This window comes from Dreissena polymorpha, chromosome 4, assembly GCF_020536995.1.
Source record: "Dreissena polymorpha isolate Duluth1 chromosome 4, UMN_Dpol_1.0, whole genome shotgun sequence".
Taxonomy (NCBI): Eukaryota; Metazoa; Mollusca; class Bivalvia; order Myida; family Dreissenidae; genus Dreissena; species Dreissena polymorpha.
Window position 1 is genome coordinate 98,478,069 of NC_068358.1, and position 17,760 is coordinate 98,495,828.

Consider the following 17,760-nt stretch of genomic DNA (forward strand, 5'->3'; position numbering starts at 1 on the left):
TTGTGGTGGAAATTTTGCCCACGCTCTATGGTAGACATTTCGTATAATTTTAAATCAATTGTTCGTAATCTACTACTGTAAATTCCAAATACTTCTTTTGTATTTTCTCAAATACTACCCCGTTTAACTTGGCGTTACATTGAGAGCAATAGAGTTACCAATAACATTAGGCGACTGATTAATAATAATATATCAACATTTTTATTAAGAATTGAGGGTGTTACGTTAGATACACCACCATCATTGAAGACCCAAGATTGTTATTAGTTTAAACATATTTTATTTCCAAAATAGTTACACAACTACAGAACATATATAGAAATACAACTGTTTTGAAAAAAGGGTAGGACCTAAAGTTCTAACAGCATTATTGGTGGTCTTTCCCTGATATGTTATTTGCATTGCATATATTCGTGACGATAGCGTGATTTTGTAAAGCTGTAAGTTACATGGTCAAGATTACATTTGTATTAAGAAAGCAATATACAAGTGCGCAAGTAAAATACAAAAAAAAATCATGGTTTGTAAAGCATTGGAAATAAAACATACAGTACAACCTTGAGATAGTGAAGTCCTGTCCAGGAGAATATACATAACTATCCGTTACAACAACATTATGAAAAACGCTTTGTCGTCTTTATAAATATCTGAACATTTCAAAAATGAAGCAGTTGGTGTCATTATCTAACATGTCATTACCAAAAAGCATTGTATTGCAATTTATTTGTTCAATTGCGTGTAGGGTTTCAAAAAGAGTAGTACGTTGTTCAGAAAAGCGTGGACAAATAAAAAAGAAATGATACACTGATTCAACTTCTCCACATACGCATAAAGGTGAAGGTTCTAAGTGATTGATGAACAAGTGCAATTTCAAATCGCTACAGTTATTCCTTAGTCGAGCATGTAAAATGGACGATTTTCTATCACCAACATGAAAATATAAAGGAGTTTCGACATTTGGGAGAAATAATTGTTTCAATTTTATTTTGAATCTTGATAGAGAATCTAACAGTCTTATGTCGCGAGGTAAGTTGTTCCATAGATCTATAGCCGACGGGATAAATGAGCGTGAGTAAAGTTCCGTCCTTCTAGTAACGATTACATAATCATTTGCGTTCCTCAGGTTCCTAGCAGATTGTTGATAGACAGTTGCTGGTAGTAAATTTTGTAAGTAGTCTGGACATAAGCCATTGTGAATTTTGTACATATGTATAAGTTTTAGATACTTCCTGCGCTCGGCTAAACTATGCCAGTTGATTTCTGAATACAAGTTAGACAAAGAAACAGATTTAGTGAGACCTGTGACTATTCTTGCCGCTTCATTTTGGAATCTATTTAACATTTCTTTTTCGTAAAGAGCACATCCGTCCCAAACGACACATGCATACTCAAGTAGTGGTCGTAGGTGGGAAATATAAATTTGATTTAATGTTTTTCTTGAGACCATGTATTTAATTTTTCGCATAATTCCAAGTATTTTTGATGACGATTTTACTATATTAGTTATATGCTCGTGCCATTTGCCGTTTGAGCTGAGTGTAAGACCGAGGTAATTGTGGTTTTCTACAAAATTGACCGGTACATTATTAAATAAAACATGTGGTTGGGGAACAGCATGGTGTGATGAAAACAACATAGCCACGGTTTTATGTGGATTAAAATCTACAAGCCATTGTTTTGCCCAAGTACTTATAACTTGTAGGTCATGGTTCAGAACAATTTCAATGTTATATATATTGGAGGTAGTACATGAGAGGGAAGTGCCATCGGCAAAAAGGCGGGCAGTACATTGAAGATGCTTAACTATGTCGTTTACATAAACAAGAAAAAATAATGGGCCTAGAACAGATCCCTGTGGAACACGGCATTAAGCTCTAACGTTTGAGATATTGATGCTCCAACCACGACTTTTTGAGTGCGACTCCCTAGATAACTTTTAATCCAATTAAGTAAATTACCATCAAATCCATTTTTTTTTAAGTTTGAAGAGTAGTCCTGTGTGCCAGACGCGGTCGAACGCTTTAGAAATATCACAGAAAACCATGCATGTGAGTTTCTTTTCATCTATACCTTTCGTTATTTGATCAAAAATGTCGATTAATTGGGCGACTGTGGAGTGACCTTTTAAGAAGCCCGACTGGTTGGAGTATATAAGTTTGTTAGCAAGAAGGTGGTTGTATAAATGTTTATAAACTATCCTCTCCATCAGCTTGCCTACGCAACTTAACAATGAGATAGGACGGTAGTTGGAAGGATTATTCGGTTCTCCCTTTTTAAATAGAGGCATTACAATCGCTTCTTTCCATTGGGCGGGATATGTACTTTCATTAAGTGATTTGTTAAAGAGGATACACAAAGGCTTAGCAATAGAATTACACGTTTTTTTAAGGACAATATGACTTATAAGGTCACCACCGACGGCTTTATTGGTTATTAAGCATTTAATAACATCTATAATTTCCGATTCTGATATGGACAGGTTATATAATTTTGCGTTAGAGATATTTGAGAATTGTGGAAGAACACCGGTTGAGTCATTCAACGACGCAATGGAGGCAAAGTATCTGTTTAAACAGTTTGACTTGTCGGTATCTGACAAATGTACAATAAGATTGCCGTCAGAGTCCGTTGACTGTAAAGGTGGTATCGAATTCGGATGAGAATTTGTATTTATTAGTTGCTTTAATGTTTTCCAATATTTTTTTGGATTTGAAGTATTTAGTTCATCAAGAGATGTTTCTAGGTTAGAATAAAACTGTTCTTTCGCATGTTTTATCGTGTTATTAACCTTATTTCGAAGTTGTTTATATTTATTCCAGTTAGCAGAAGTAGGATTGTCTATGGATATGTGTTTTTGTCTATCTCGTTTACGAGCCATTGTTCTAATAGAAGAATCATACCATGGTTTGTCATTAGGGCGCACTGTGACAAGTTTGTTTGGAATGCAAAGTTTCATCAGTTCGATAAGTTTGTTCGTAAACATAACAGTTGCTTCATTAATATTAAAATCATGGATAAATTCCCAGTTTGTACATGTAATAAGATTGTTTAGTCGATCGAAATCGGCATATTTATACAGCCAAATGTTTCGTTGAATCGGTTTGCTGTGTATTAAAGGAATTGTAACATGAATGGCAGTAGCATGATGGCCACTAACAGTTTGAGGGATAACTATTACTTCACTGTTCAAGCATGAAATGGTATCCGAGATCAATATCGGATCAATTAGTGTAGCAGTATTTGCGGTGACCCTTGTCGCTTGAGAGATAACGTTGTGCATATAATACAGGGAAACTGATTGAGAGAGGCGAGCATTATGTTTAAATTGGTCTTCGTTTATGTCCCCAAGCATGATGACGTTCTTGTTTAAATCAAGCGCTTTATCAATCATGATTTCAAAATCATTCCAAAAAGTAACATCAGAATTAGGCGGCCGGTAAAAGCAACAAACCAGAGTATTGAAATTATGTAATTTAACTTCTAGCCAAACTGTGTGTAAACGGGGATTTTCGAGGTCGAGAATACGCCTCGATAATAATTATTGTTTTACATAAACAATTAGTCCGCTTGAATGACTCGAGAAATCCTTTCGAAATAATTCGTGATAAAAATCATCAATTAAAATCTGCTCGTCGGTGATAACCTCGGTTAAATGGGTTTCCGTAAAACACATTATGTCAAAATTAAGTAAATTATCTTTGATAAATTCAAGTTTGTTGCGCAACGATTTTATGTTAAGGTGAAGTAGATCCAAGGTACCGTTATAAGGGCCTGGATTAGGTTCGACATCACCGGACAGAAGTACAATAAAACAAATAATATCAGCGCATACAACAATAAACGCACATGCTAACAACGAATTTAGGTATTTGTAAATTGTTAACTGCGATAATCTTTGAAGACTCAACAAAAATTTAATCAATACATAATTAAAATCATAATTGATAGTATACTTATGACGACAAATCCTTACACTTGAATTAAAAATTCCAACAGCCATTCTGTATTGAGTAACTTCATTACCCATTGGGTAGTAATGTTAACAATACAGGGGGTTTAAACAAACCAGGCTGTAGAACAAGATAAATTGGCAACGACATAGCCTTAATAAATGAATTGGACAGGACTGAGAAAAAAGCATAACAAACTAGAAAAATGGTAATTGGAAAGCAAAATGATATGTTAAAAAACAAAATGAGCTTTGATAAACAACACAACATCATACGAGATAAATGAAAAAGCGGATGGTTGCAGCATAGTAGTGCTCAATTTGTATGTTCAATACATTGGACATTTAGTAACAATATGGTGCCTTTAAGCTGAAGAGTTTCATAACATAGTAAGTCACAACGAGTCATGAATTTGACAGGTCGACTAGCTGCAAGATAAATAGTTCGATAAGACTTACATCAGCAAAAGAAAAGTGCAAATAAATGACCTTTCAGAACGCGGTATTTTCGTTTAAAATTTAAATTGGTTCCGTAATGACTAAGTCATTTGGACAAAAGCGATTTGGACACATTTAGATATTACACCAGGTTAATCCATGAGTTTAATTTCGAATCACTCAAGATTCGGCTGTGGTTGTCTTCCGTTTTGGAATCTAATTATTTGCTTGAGTGCGAAGTGTTTACCGGTGAGCTGGCCACGAAACCAGTGACATACTGACATTAATTAAGTAGACGCTACAAAATTTAATTGTAATGACAAAAGGAGTGATTGCGTAAAAAATAACCCTAGAGGTGTTCACAAATACATCTCATTTAAATGGGAAACGTGAACAGCGTGACAATACTGTATAAAGCTTATTAGTACAAAAACAAGTAGGGTAAAACGTGCTCACTGCAGAAAAGACTTGCACGGATAGCAGGAAGAATTTTAATAGTGAAAATCCTTGCACATAATCAATTTGGTTTCACCATTCCCTGTGTAATCAATTAAGGTGAACTCTAAGTAATTATTTGTAATGACAAAAGGAGTGGTTGCGTAAAAATAATCTTACGGATGACAGCAAATATATCTCAATTCAATATGAAACGTGAACAGCGTGACAATACTATCTAAAGCTTAATAGTACAATAACAAGTATGGTAAAACGTGCTCACTGCAGAAAAAAACGTGCACGGATAGCAAGAAGAGTTTTAACATGTACAACACAGCACAAAGGCACATAAGCTACAAGTTTATGAAAGACAAAACAAAAGAAAATAACACTGCGTAGATGGCCATAATACTTATCAGACATGGAATAAAACAAAAAAAAAACTGCTAATATTCAATTTGGTCTTATCATTCCCTGTGTAGGCATACTAGTAAATTGTTAATGAAATAACGTCTTAGTAATAAGACTTTGCAATAAAATAGTATTAGCTAATTACTAATACCGCGACTCCAGGTCACGCTCACTGTCAATTCTGTGGATCTTGGAGTCCGCGTCTCTAACAAGGATGTTGCCATCGGACGACCAGGCCCCAATGAAAGTACCATTTTTCACGAGTTGTCTAGCTTTAAAAAGCATCGAACTTCGTCTTCGCGTAAGGTCTTCGTTAATGAACGTGTTTGGGTACCCTTTGTCTTTTAGCAACGCGCGGGATCTGTAGACTTTCTGCCTTGCCCGGTAAGTTGCAAATTTAACGATGACATCACGCGGTTTCCGGGGGTTCGGCTTTCCAACTCTATGAGACCGGTCGATGTCGCCTAGGACGATATCACTGCCGACGGCTTTAACAATTTGTAGCACAATCTCGTCAGCATTTTCCGATGGGAGTTCTTTAATACCCGAAATACGGATTGAGTTTCTTCGAGAGTATTGTTCTAGGTGGTCTGTTGTGGTCTCGAGTGAACATAACTTAGACTTTAGATCAGCGTTTTCTTTAGCGAGGTCCTCATTTGCCTTTTCTAGAGATTCCAATTCGCATGTTAGTTTTGAGAAAACACTGTTAGCAATTTGTTCCACCATTGACTCAATTTGTGTTTTAAACGTAGATACCAGGAGAGAAGATATTTGTGCCATTGATTCGTCAGATAGCACCATGGTTGGTATAGAACTTGCAGAGGAACCTGACGAGGCCTCAGTTGATGTCTTGGGCGGTGACATAACTACTTCTGCGTATGAGGCGCGTTTATGGTCCGTAACTAATTCAGAGTCAGGTGAACTGAGGATACGTTTAGCTTGCCGTTGACGAACTAGTGTATCCAGTGGCATTTGACTATTAACAGCAGTACTATTCGAATTAAATTGTGGAGCAGGATATACAAGTAGAATAGTTCTTATGCTCATTTACACAACCATACCTCTAGTGATCGAGTCCGGTATTTTATTCCAAATATATGGTAATAGTCCCAACTTTGTCACACTCAAAAACAAACACGCACTAAAGCAAGCACAGACACTTGGCACAGACAATAAACACAGTTTAGCACGTACACTTGCACGCACACTTGGCCATGATCAAGTTCAATATTTAGCAGCATCATATATCTTCAGCAGATGTAGACAGAGGTTATATGATTGCTTCAAATGACATTCAAATAACATTCACATTCACATTCAAATAACGCCCAATAAAGCTATAAAATTAACTCCATCATATCACACTAAGACTGCATCACCCGCAAATCACAGGTAATTACATCATCGGTTTTTTATCGAGAGCTTTGCAAAAACACGTCCGATCGCCACGATTGACAGGCCCGATTGTTATTAATATGACGATACACATCTGTCCAGTATGGGTTATTATCATTTACTTGAAACTTTGTCAAACGCCATATACTCATTTTAATTTGAAAACACTTGTATATTTCTATTCTAATTTAATCATTTTTGTATATCTGTCTAGGCTATCGTGTTATAATAGCCGCTTTTTGGCGGAAGATTCTCTCACTCAACGAGTTTCTTTCGAGAATCTTTTTGGCATGATCCTATTATAACACATCCTACCGGGGTGGGGGATATAAGCTATCATAATTGTTTTGTATAATTTTTGTTTATGTTTTATTTCTTACAAAATATAATTATGCATTTGTTGTTTAACACAGCCTTGACAGATATTTTGCCAAACTTAAATAATAAATTAATTCCAAACTTATTGTGCTTGTTGTTGGATAACTAATGTTTAATAGCTTCAGAATAAACCATTTTATCATACGCAAGTTATTTAACTATATTGATATATGTATACGTATTATACGTCATGCAAGAGTTATCTGTCATGAAAATTATTCCCCCGCGTAAGGGCGCTGAACCATAGTATATAGTAGGCTCCAATTCCACTTGCGTTCTTTTACCCTGTTGTCTCACTGCTGAGTAAGTTGCATTTCATTGTTTATTTAAAAATATTTTTTTAAACCCACCCACCTCCCTGTGACGTATTAAATGAACATCGATACTCGCCATTCCTTCATATAGTTTCAGCCATTGTTTCCATGACTTCGTTTTCCCTTCGCCTGTCTTCGTCAAGGTTGATCAGAGGGCCTCTACATTTAAAATTATTTGAAAATTAAACATCACACTGGAAAATGCCATATTACAATGTATAAAAAATCCTATAGCTGCTGAAAGAGATTTTGTTATCCCCCGCCATAGGCGGAGGTATATTGTTTTGGCGTTGTCCGTCCGTCCGTCCGTCCGTCTTTCCGTCCGTCCGTCCGTCCGGCACATTTGTGTCCGGAGTCATATCTTAAAAGTGCTTTGGCGGATTTCATTGAAACTTGGTATGAGTATATATATGGGTAAGAGGATGATGCACGCAAAATGGCATTGTACACCATCCATGAATAACGGAGTTGTGGCCCTTTGTATCTTAAAAAATGCTTTTTTTGTGTCAAATATAACACTTTTGTGTCCAAAAGCATATTGGCGGGGGATATCAAATCAACGGATTTGCTTGTATATTTTGTATTGCAGGGAAGACAAGTGCTGGTACTCCTAGTGATGGTGGTGGCGGGGGAGGTAAGGCTGTTGGTGAAGATGATTGTGATTATGACAAGGATTGTAATGCTGATACGGATAATTCTGATGATGATAATGGTGACCATGAGTGGATAATTATACGCCCACAAACAAAGTTTAGGGGGGGGGTATATAGGAGTGAGCTTGTCTGTCTGTCGGTCGGTCTGTCTGTCGGTCCGTTTTAAGTGTCCGCTCTCTAATTCAAGTAGTTTTCATCCGAGCTTCACCACACTTGGTCAGAAGTTGTATCTAGATGTTGTGTAGTTAAAGTTCGAACAGAGGCCATGCCGGGTCAAAAACTAGGTCATGGGGTCACTTAGTGCGTTTTTAACATTGCATGGTGTCCGCTGTTTTATGTGAAGAAAACATGCAAATTATTCTGTGTCAATGCGGTATGTGAAGGTATTCGTTACGTCTGTGACAAAGCTCTAGTTTATGATGTTTATGATAGTTGTGAGGTACATGATAGTGATGGCAAGGATGGTGAATATGGTGACAATGATGATGATGATTGTGGTCATTATGATCATGGCAATGATAATTATGCTTAAGATTGTGGCAATTTTAATAATGATGATTAATGAGGATGACAAACAGGGGAGGGGGGGGGGGGAGGGTAATGATGATGGTGATAATTGATGATGTGGATGATAGTTATGATAATGCATAATTTGGTGGTTGAATTAAGGGTACATGTATTGCTGACAAGGATCATTATAATGATGAATATGGGTGACCATGAGCGGATGATGATTGATGCTGCTGTTGATGTTGACAAAAATGAGGATTTATGATGGTGATGATGAAATTCATTGAGTTATTTTCCTACTTTGTATTTATAACGCAAATACATTTGTAGGAATGATCATTATATCACACATTTAACCTGTATTGTGTTATAAATTAAATCTTATTGTAACAACATAATAAACTAATGCAAAATCTTATGACCAACCTCCAAAAGTGCAGCTTTCTAAAACGCAACATAGAAGTTGGCCTTTCATGCTGTGAATGTTACCACACCCTTTCACAATGATTCTTAAAGGAATGGTCGAGGCCTGCTCAAAAGTGATCAAAATTTGAAGTGTGTATGTAGGAAAGAGTTATGATGATTAACAGTTCTCTAGTATTCACAATGTAGTAGTGTTTATGTCTTGCCATTATTTATAGTTGTGTGTTAATTGTCATTGTATTTAGATGCTGTAATTATACTCCCATTACCATTGGTAATGGGGGCTATATGGGAGTCACTTTGTCGGTCTGTCGGTCTGTCCCAAAATTTCATCTGATTTTCATCAAACTTGGTCACACGTTGTATCTACATGATGTGTAGGTCAAGTTTGAATATGGGTCATGCCTGGTTAAAAAACTAGGTCACGGAGTGACTTGGTGCGTTTTAAATCGAAAGTTTTTCCGGACCATACTTATGTCATTTATCGTTAGATTTTAAAATGTACTAGGTACATTTGTTCACCATCATGGGACGGTGTGTCATGCGAAAGAAGTACGTCGATATCTACAAGGTCAAGGTCACATTTGAGTTCAAAGGTCAAAATACTTGTCCTGACCATAACTATGTCATTTATCGTAATATTTTTAAATGACTAGGTACATTTGTTCACCATCATGGGACGGTTTGTCGCTCAAAACAATTATGTCGATATCTCAAAGGTCAATGTCACACTTTCAGTTCAAAGGTCAACAATGGCCATAAATGAGCTTGTCCGGGCCATAACTATGTCGTTTTTTGTGAGATTTTAAAATCATTTAGCACATTTGTTCACCATCATTGGACATTGTGTCGCGCGAAAGAATTACGTCGATATCTTCAAGGTCAAGGTCACACTTTGAGTTCAAAGGTCAAAAATGGCCATACATGAGCCTGTCCGGGCCATAACTATGTCACTCATTGTGAGATTTTAAAATTACTTGGTACATTTGTTCACAATCATTTGACGGTGTGTCATGTGAAAAAATTACGTTGATATCTCCAAGGTCAAGGTTACACTTGAGTTTAAAAGTCAAAAATGGCCATAAATGAGCATGTCCATCCATAGCTATGTCATTCATTGTGAGATTTTAAAATGACTCTGTACATTAATTTTGATCAAAGTCATTGGACGGCGTTTCATGCGAAAGAATTAAAGAGTTCAAAAGTCAAAATGGCCATAAATGCTAATGGCATAATAATTCTAAAAAAATGCCCAAAAATTTGCTTATTTTTTTGTGAAGACAGCATGCAAAATATTCTGTGCCAATGCAGCATGTGGGGGTATACGTCACGTCTGTGACAAAGCTCTACTTGTTTTCTGTACAGACCAGTGTTTTATCTAAAGGCTATATTAAATATTTGTTTTAATGTTTCTTTAGAGTCTCTGCCTGTGAACCAAAGACCAGAAAGATACTTCCAGTACTACATGGACAAGATCACAAACCCTGCTCCTGCTTGAACTGTACAAAGCAAATGTAGATAAGTTCAACAACCCACTGTTAAAAAAAAACTTTGTGCGAAGAACTGTGCAAATCTCTTAACAGTAAAGGTTTTTAATAGCAAGCAAGTTGAAGGGAGATGGAAGACCATCGTGGCAGCTTATCGGCGAGCTAAAGACAGCAACAGAGCGACGGGATCAAAGAGCCATAATGTGATACTAAAACAGATTGTCATGGAATTTGACACTTAAAGCAAAAATAAATCTAACATTCGATCATCAGCTCAAGTATGGAATAATTACTTTGTGATGATTGGAAGTGATCTATGGATTTCAATGAAAATAAACCAATAAAAACAAACACAATACCTTAATATTGATCTGTTATGTTATCATCATAGACATTTTGAACATAAATACCTTAAACAAAGGTCAACCACATGATATTATGTTTCAATGGTTTTAAGCTCGCCTATTATATATGAAATATATATATAGTGGAGCTATCCTACTCAACCCGGCGTCAGTGTTAGCGTTCCCGTTCCCGTTAGCTTGCAAATGTTAAAGTTTGCGTTTTACCCGAATTATTTTCAATGTCCCTTGACATATTGCTTTCATATTTTGCATACTTCTTTACCAACATGACCCCAACCTAAATACAAGGTCAGACAACTCTATCAAGCATTTTGTAATAATAATGGCCTTTTTTCCACTTAGAATATGCATATTATTGATAAATCTATGTTAAAGTTTGCGTACCACCTGAAATATTTTCAATGTTTCTTGACATATTGCTTTAATATTTTGCAAACTTCTTAACCAACATGACCCCAATCTATAACCAAGATTAGACAACTGTATCAAGCATTTTGTAAGAATTATCGCATTTTTTCCATTTAGAATATGCATATTATTGATAAATCTATGTTAAAGTTTGCGTACCACCTCAAATATTGTCCCTTGACATATTGCTTTCATATTTTGCAAACTTCTTTACCAGCATGACCCCAATCTATAAACAAGAGCAGACAACTCCATCAAGCATTTTTTAAGAATTATGACCCTTTTTTGTCTTAGTAACTGAATATTTTGTTAAATTTTGTGTTTATATCCAATGAACTTCTAAACTATCAAAGCTATTGCTTTCAAACTTCAAATATTTTCTTACTATCATGAGGGTACTGTGCCTGCCAAGTTCATTTTGACCTTGACCTTTGAATGACCTTTACTCAATGTCAAGAGTAAATTTTACTTACATGGACATAACTTCTTTATTTATGATCAGATTTTATTAATACTTCGACAAAACAACACTTACCTGAATACCACAATGGATTCCACCCAAACAATACCCCACGCCCCAACCCAGAAACCCTGCCCCCACACCCTCCCCCCCCCCCAAAAAAAACAATTTTTTTTCCTTTTTTTATTTTTGAAATATATTTTAACTAAAATTCGAGGTTAAACATTTGCATTCCAATTATAAATTGCAAGCATGCAACTTATTTTTTTTTATATACACTGCAGTAAGAAGCTTTCAACACTTTATCATGTTGCATTGACTCAAAGTTGTAATGAAATAAGTTTCAAATTCCAAATCATGGATGATATTATTATTATTGTTGTTGATTTTTAGCTCGGCTGATCCAGAAAAGTGTGACAGACTGACGGACACACAGAGCGCAAACCATAAGCCCCCTTCGGTGAAACCGGTAGGGGACAATAACTACTGAGCAGTATTAGTGAAAACCAAACATTTTTTTAAAATAATGGTTAATTACAATTTTTATAAGTATGTTTCATTATTTTTAATATAAAAAGTTAACCAAAATAAATAGTCTCAACAGGTAGAACAGAAACCGAAAGCTTATTATTTGATTTTATCGTTAACTGCCTGGTTATAATTGTTCTTTTCATAACGCACTCGACATTATTTTGAGGTACAAATAATGAAAAGCTATAATCGTCACTTTCAAAAAGAATGTCAATTTCATCTTCATTTAAAATGCATAAATTATGCAGCATGCAACTTGCAATAACTGTTTTGACAATGAACTCTATATCCACCATATCAATAAACACAGGTCTGCAAACTCTACTCTTTAAAATGCCAAAGCTGTTTTCTATGAGAACACGGGTGCCAGAAAGCTTTTGTTGAAGTTCACATGTTCCCTTGAAAGGTGACCATTATCGCGAAATGCATAAATCTGTCAGCATTCTTCGGTTATGGTCTAAGAAAGTTGGCTTTGATACGTTAAAACGGTCTGCAATAGACCTTACTGTCTCTTAATTACCCAAAAACCAAAGCGTCATTAGTAAGTCCTTATTCAATGGAACTTGTTCACGACCCCCAGTTGCAATCCTTCTACGAAGATGATCATCAGTTGAAATTCTCTCCAGAACTCTTTCAAAAGTACCCCTTGTCATGCGAAAAAAGGTCTTTAAGTCATCTGGGAGGTACTGAGGTACGATGACTTCAACGTAGTTGGCCACTTTCGGGACATCATCTCTGCAGCGGAAAAGAAGCCAAATTACTAGTTATTAAATGGATTTAGTTAAAAGCCTGTTATATTGCTTTGATTACGACAAGCTTATTAATAACTTAAAACTCAATATGACTTTTGTGCTTAGTAATCTTTATTACTTGTTCAGAGCATTTTCAACCCATGACCCTAATACAACCCTGTGCCAATAAAATTGCAATAATTATTCAAACAAAACTCAAATTTGAGTGTATATGTTTGTTTTCATGGCTTTGTTAACATCACAGGGCTTAAGCATGGTCCTTAGATGTTAGGGAGTATGGGTACACTTCTTTGGGTGATACAAATTCTTTAGCATCTTTATTTTTATAATTAATGAATTCCGACTATTAATCCAATAAAAAAGATAAACGTTAATTGGTAATTGTCAATAGTTAATAATCGGCGTATACATTTAAACTATTCACGTCCCGAGGCTGAAATTACTGTTCTTTATATTGTCCGAAATTTAGTTTATCCGAAATAACATTAAATATAACAAGTTAATTCGTTAATAATGGTAGAATAGATATTTCACAATACGTACATTGCTGCACATAGAGCGGCGAATCGTGGCATTGTTCCACTAGCCTTATCAAAGAGCAAGTCCATTTAATTTTCTTCAATATAAAGAAGTGAAACTCCAGCTGCTGGAGCAGTATTGAATTTTCATTAAAAACAATTAGTTGGTCCTTTATTTAAGGCAAGTGACCGATTGCCAAAACATTACAAAACAGCACAATACAGCACAATACAAACCAACATAAACACAAAATATGAATAAAGCTGGGGTCACCGCTTTGGAACGGTCAATGCAAAGCATTGGGGGTTTAAACCTGGTTATAGAGCGCTCAACCTCACACTTGGCCCAGCAATATTCATAATACATTTAAGTGTAAATAAAATTTAACGTCATAGCATTGTAACTCAAATTAAACAATAATAAAAGGGAATTAAAACGCATTCAATTTAATTACTATTTAATTACTCAATTGCATTGAAGATACAAGAGTAACAGAATTACAACTTTTTGACGAACGATCAAATAAAACTATTAACAATTGTCAACTACATTCCTTCTTTATAGAAAAGATTTGAGAATGTAGAATCATAGAGTTAATATCTCAGATAATCATCGCGCAAATACAGGAAGAAGCAGCAATAATGGGTGTAAAAATTCCATATTACATAGCTTGGTTGTTTATGTGACTGCTAAACAAATTAAAAATAATTAAATCAAACAAGAAACGCCTATCAGAGAGAAAATATAAATAAAATGGAACATTATAGTCATTTATCATAATGGTTGAATTAATTGTGATTCCGTCAAATCAGTATGATTGAAAAGCGAGAAGTGTCCCTTTCCAAGGACAGGGTTTTCTATAAACGGAAAGGGTCTCATATGTTTTATTTTGAATATTTTCCAATAGATACCAAAGTAATGTACTATTTAAATAAAAAACTTATACTTCATTATTGAAATATCAGCATTATTGTTGATGAGGCCTTTTCGTTTCACTTAAAGCACTTTAAGCGGGATTTAGCCATCTCCGCTTTTCAGCCACGCCTGTTCATTTTCCAGCATGCAAATTATATATATATATATATATATATATATATATATATATATATATATATATATATATATATGAAAATTATCCAATATATATATGAAAATTATCCAACATATATATGAAAATTATCCAACAAAGATATGAAAAATATCCAACATATATATGAAAATCATCCAACATATCTATGAAAATTATCCAACTAATATATCATTTGAATTTGCAGCGTTTGACACGCCATAAATTTCATGCATGCGTTGATTAATTTTTTGCACACTTAATGATAAATGTGTTGCGTCATTTGGTCTAAATATGCATAATTGAATTTAACCATGCTGATTGGATTACAATCAGAAAATCCGATTTTTCTTTTAGGTTACATTTTTAATAAAAGTGCAACGAAATAATAAATATATGAAAGATATGTTCGTTGTTTGCGGTGGCTTAAATATTTAAAAAATGAGTTTGTATTGTTTTCTACATACGCAAGGCCGGGAGTGTGTGGCATCCGCATCAGCCCGTCCATGACTAACGGTTATTCACTATTCAGACGTTGCAAAAGAACGAACTTTGTAAATATAAAACAACAACCACGCACAGGGCATCTATATTTTATATTATATAAAAAGATTTCAGCTCAAAAATGTTATTAATTGAGGAGTTAAACATTGTACTATTAAAGTGATCTTACGTTTGATGTTTATTAACATTTTGCCGAACTAATCACAATGATAGATAATATAACCGAAGCCGTTCAACAATTTAGTAACATGTGAACCTATATTACAATTACACGTTTGGTAGATTTAAAATCAACATTTTAGGAACATGCATATCTGGCGACACCCCTTGAAACCTCTTACGTACCCCGGTAACCACCTGTGCCGCCATCTCAGGAAGCACAACGACCTCCTACAGCTGCTTCCAAAACTTCCGGTGAGAGCAATGTTGTGCAATGTGCGAAGAGTACCGCCTTGCCAACATCAATAGAACAAGTATACACGTAATTCTATTTAATACTACTAATATTTGATGTTACAAAACGACAACTGGAATGAGGAGTGTGCAATTTGCGAGTATCATCGTCTTGTCACAGCGATACAATTCTCCAAGACGCAGTGCTATACAAGCATATTTGACATGTGGCATATTTTGAAATACTACTTAAGTGGAGAAATTCACAAAACATTCTAGTAGCGACCTCCGGCAATAGGTATCAACGCAATTCTCCACACTTGCTATAAGAGATAGTGTAAAACATTCGATCGTATCTGTCTTGCAAACATCAATAACACATTTGAAACGCAATTGAAAGGTTTTGTAATCGTTATTTTTCAACAATAACACTACCAAAAGAATAGTTGAAATAACGTGTTGCAAAAAATGAGACATAGAAAAGAATTAAACGCAGTTCTATTAAACAGTATTTCGAAAATACCACACAAAATCTAAAACATACAGATAAACTACCAACAATGAGCACACTTGTGAAACTTAACCACAATTTCTGCCTGTAGTAGTGCGTAACGGTAGAGATGATTTCTTTAAGTAGTTAAAGGTGACTTCTAGCGTCATAAATAGTTAATAATCATCTTGATATAAATAACCGATTCTTTTTAACAACTGTATTTTTCCAATGTTTCGGGGGCAATGATATCTTTGTTTTTGTCAAAATCTTACAGATTCACTGAGCATGTTTTAGAAATACCAATTTAGAATATATAATCGATATCTCTGCTTTGTTTAGTATACACATGTTTTTGCATGTTGACAATCATTAATTGTCCAATCTATGTAAATGGCTATTTTTGTAAAAAGTAACATAAATCAATTGAAAAAAAGGGTTTTAAACTTTTGTTAATTATTGAGTAAAGTATGATCGAGACAACATTATGCAATGTAGATTGCACCTATGGAGACAAGGCGAGCTGGTGCGCCCCATTCGGCGATTGCTATAGTAACAAAGACACTTGTTTTCAGTCATGTTCAAACAGGGCCTTGAGTAACTTTTACGTGTTTAAACCAACATTTCGTCATTTTCATCGATGTGATATGTTAAGCACATTTTAAGTTAAATGTATAATATATTACGTAATAAGATCAATGTAATCCGGATATTCAAAAAAGTGAATTTATTTTCAAGCATGTTGTTATTTAAAAAAAAATCTTTCTTTTAAGTACAAACTTGCATCACATAGAAATAAAACTGCTGTATTAATCTTTTAGATTGTCCTTATGGAGACCGAGATACCGGATGCAAACAAGCGTCCTGTCCTTTTTATGACGAGAACACAAGAACTGAGAGCTTCTGTATGACATGCGCACCTTCTTAAGATACACATGCACCTCCTACCACTACAACTGCAGCTCCTACCACTACAGCTGCTGCACTTTCCACTACAACTGCTGCTCCTACTACTATAACTGCTACTCATTACATTGCAACTGCAGCGTCCGAGACATCAACTACAGCTCATACAACTGCAGCTCCTACAAATACTAATGCTGCGACTACAACAATAATTGCAGAAGCTGCCAATAAAACTGTTGCTCCTACCACTACAACTGCAGCTCCAACCACTACCACAGCTGTTCTTACCACCACAGCTGCAGCTCCCGCCACTAACACAACTGCTCTAAACACAACAACTACAGCTCCCATCATTACCAGAGCTGCTTCGACCATTACAACTGCAGCTCCCACTACCTCCACAGCTGTTTCTACCACTCCGACTGCAGCTCCAAAGCTGCTCTTTCCACTACAACTGCAGCTCCGGCCACTACCACATCTGATCTTACAACTACAACGAAGCTCCCACTTCTACAACAGCTGCTCCTACCACTACAAGTGCAGCACCCACCACTCCCACAGTTGCTCTAAGACTACAACTGCAGTTCACGTCACTATCACAGCTGCTCCTCAAGTCAAGTCAAGTCACAACTACAACTGCTTCCCATACCAGTGCAACTGCTGCTACTACTACTGCAACTGATTCTCCTACCATTATAACTTCCGCTCTTACCACTACGACTGGTGCTACTACCACTACAACAACTGTTGCTCCTACGACTACCACAGCTGCTTCTACCACTACAACAGGTGCTCCCACCACTACAACTGCAGCACCTACCGCTTAAACAGCTGCTACTAATATTACAACTGCTGCTATTACCACTATTACTTCTGCAACTGCTGCTACTACTACTGCAACTGATTCTCCTACCACTACAACTTCCGCTCTTACCACTACCACTGCTGCTACTACAACTACAAATGCTGATCC

General features: G+C 35.7%; 1 protein-coding gene across 1 annotated transcript; it reads left to right on the plus strand.

Annotated features, from left to right (window-relative positions):
* Window positions 1-6,032: 6,032 nt before the first annotated feature.
* On the plus strand, window positions 6,033-17,469 carry LOC127878650 (uncharacterized). The gene is made up of 3 exons (XM_052425179.1): window positions 6,033-6,150; window positions 7,910-7,996; window positions 16,811-17,469. The coding sequence occupies exons 1-3, from the start codon at window positions 6,033-6,035 to the stop codon at window positions 17,467-17,469; spliced, it is 864 nt and encodes a 287-aa protein (XP_052281139.1).
* The last annotated feature ends 291 nt before the right edge of the window (window positions 17,470-17,760 follow it).

Bases quoted from the DNA above. Each gene is read 5' to 3' on its own strand.
- LOC127878650 (XM_052425179.1), top strand. From the start codon at position 6,033: ATGGTTGGTATAGAACTTGCAGAGGAACCTGACGAGGCCTCAGTTGAT. The intron at 6,151-7,909 runs GTGAACTGAGGA...TTTGTATTGCAG, and splicing joins CGTAACTAATTCAGAGTCAG to GGAAGACAAGTGCTGGTACT. The intron at 7,997-16,810 runs GTAATGCTGATA...CACCTTCTTAAG, and splicing joins TTGTGATTATGACAAGGATT to ATACACATGCACCTCCTACC.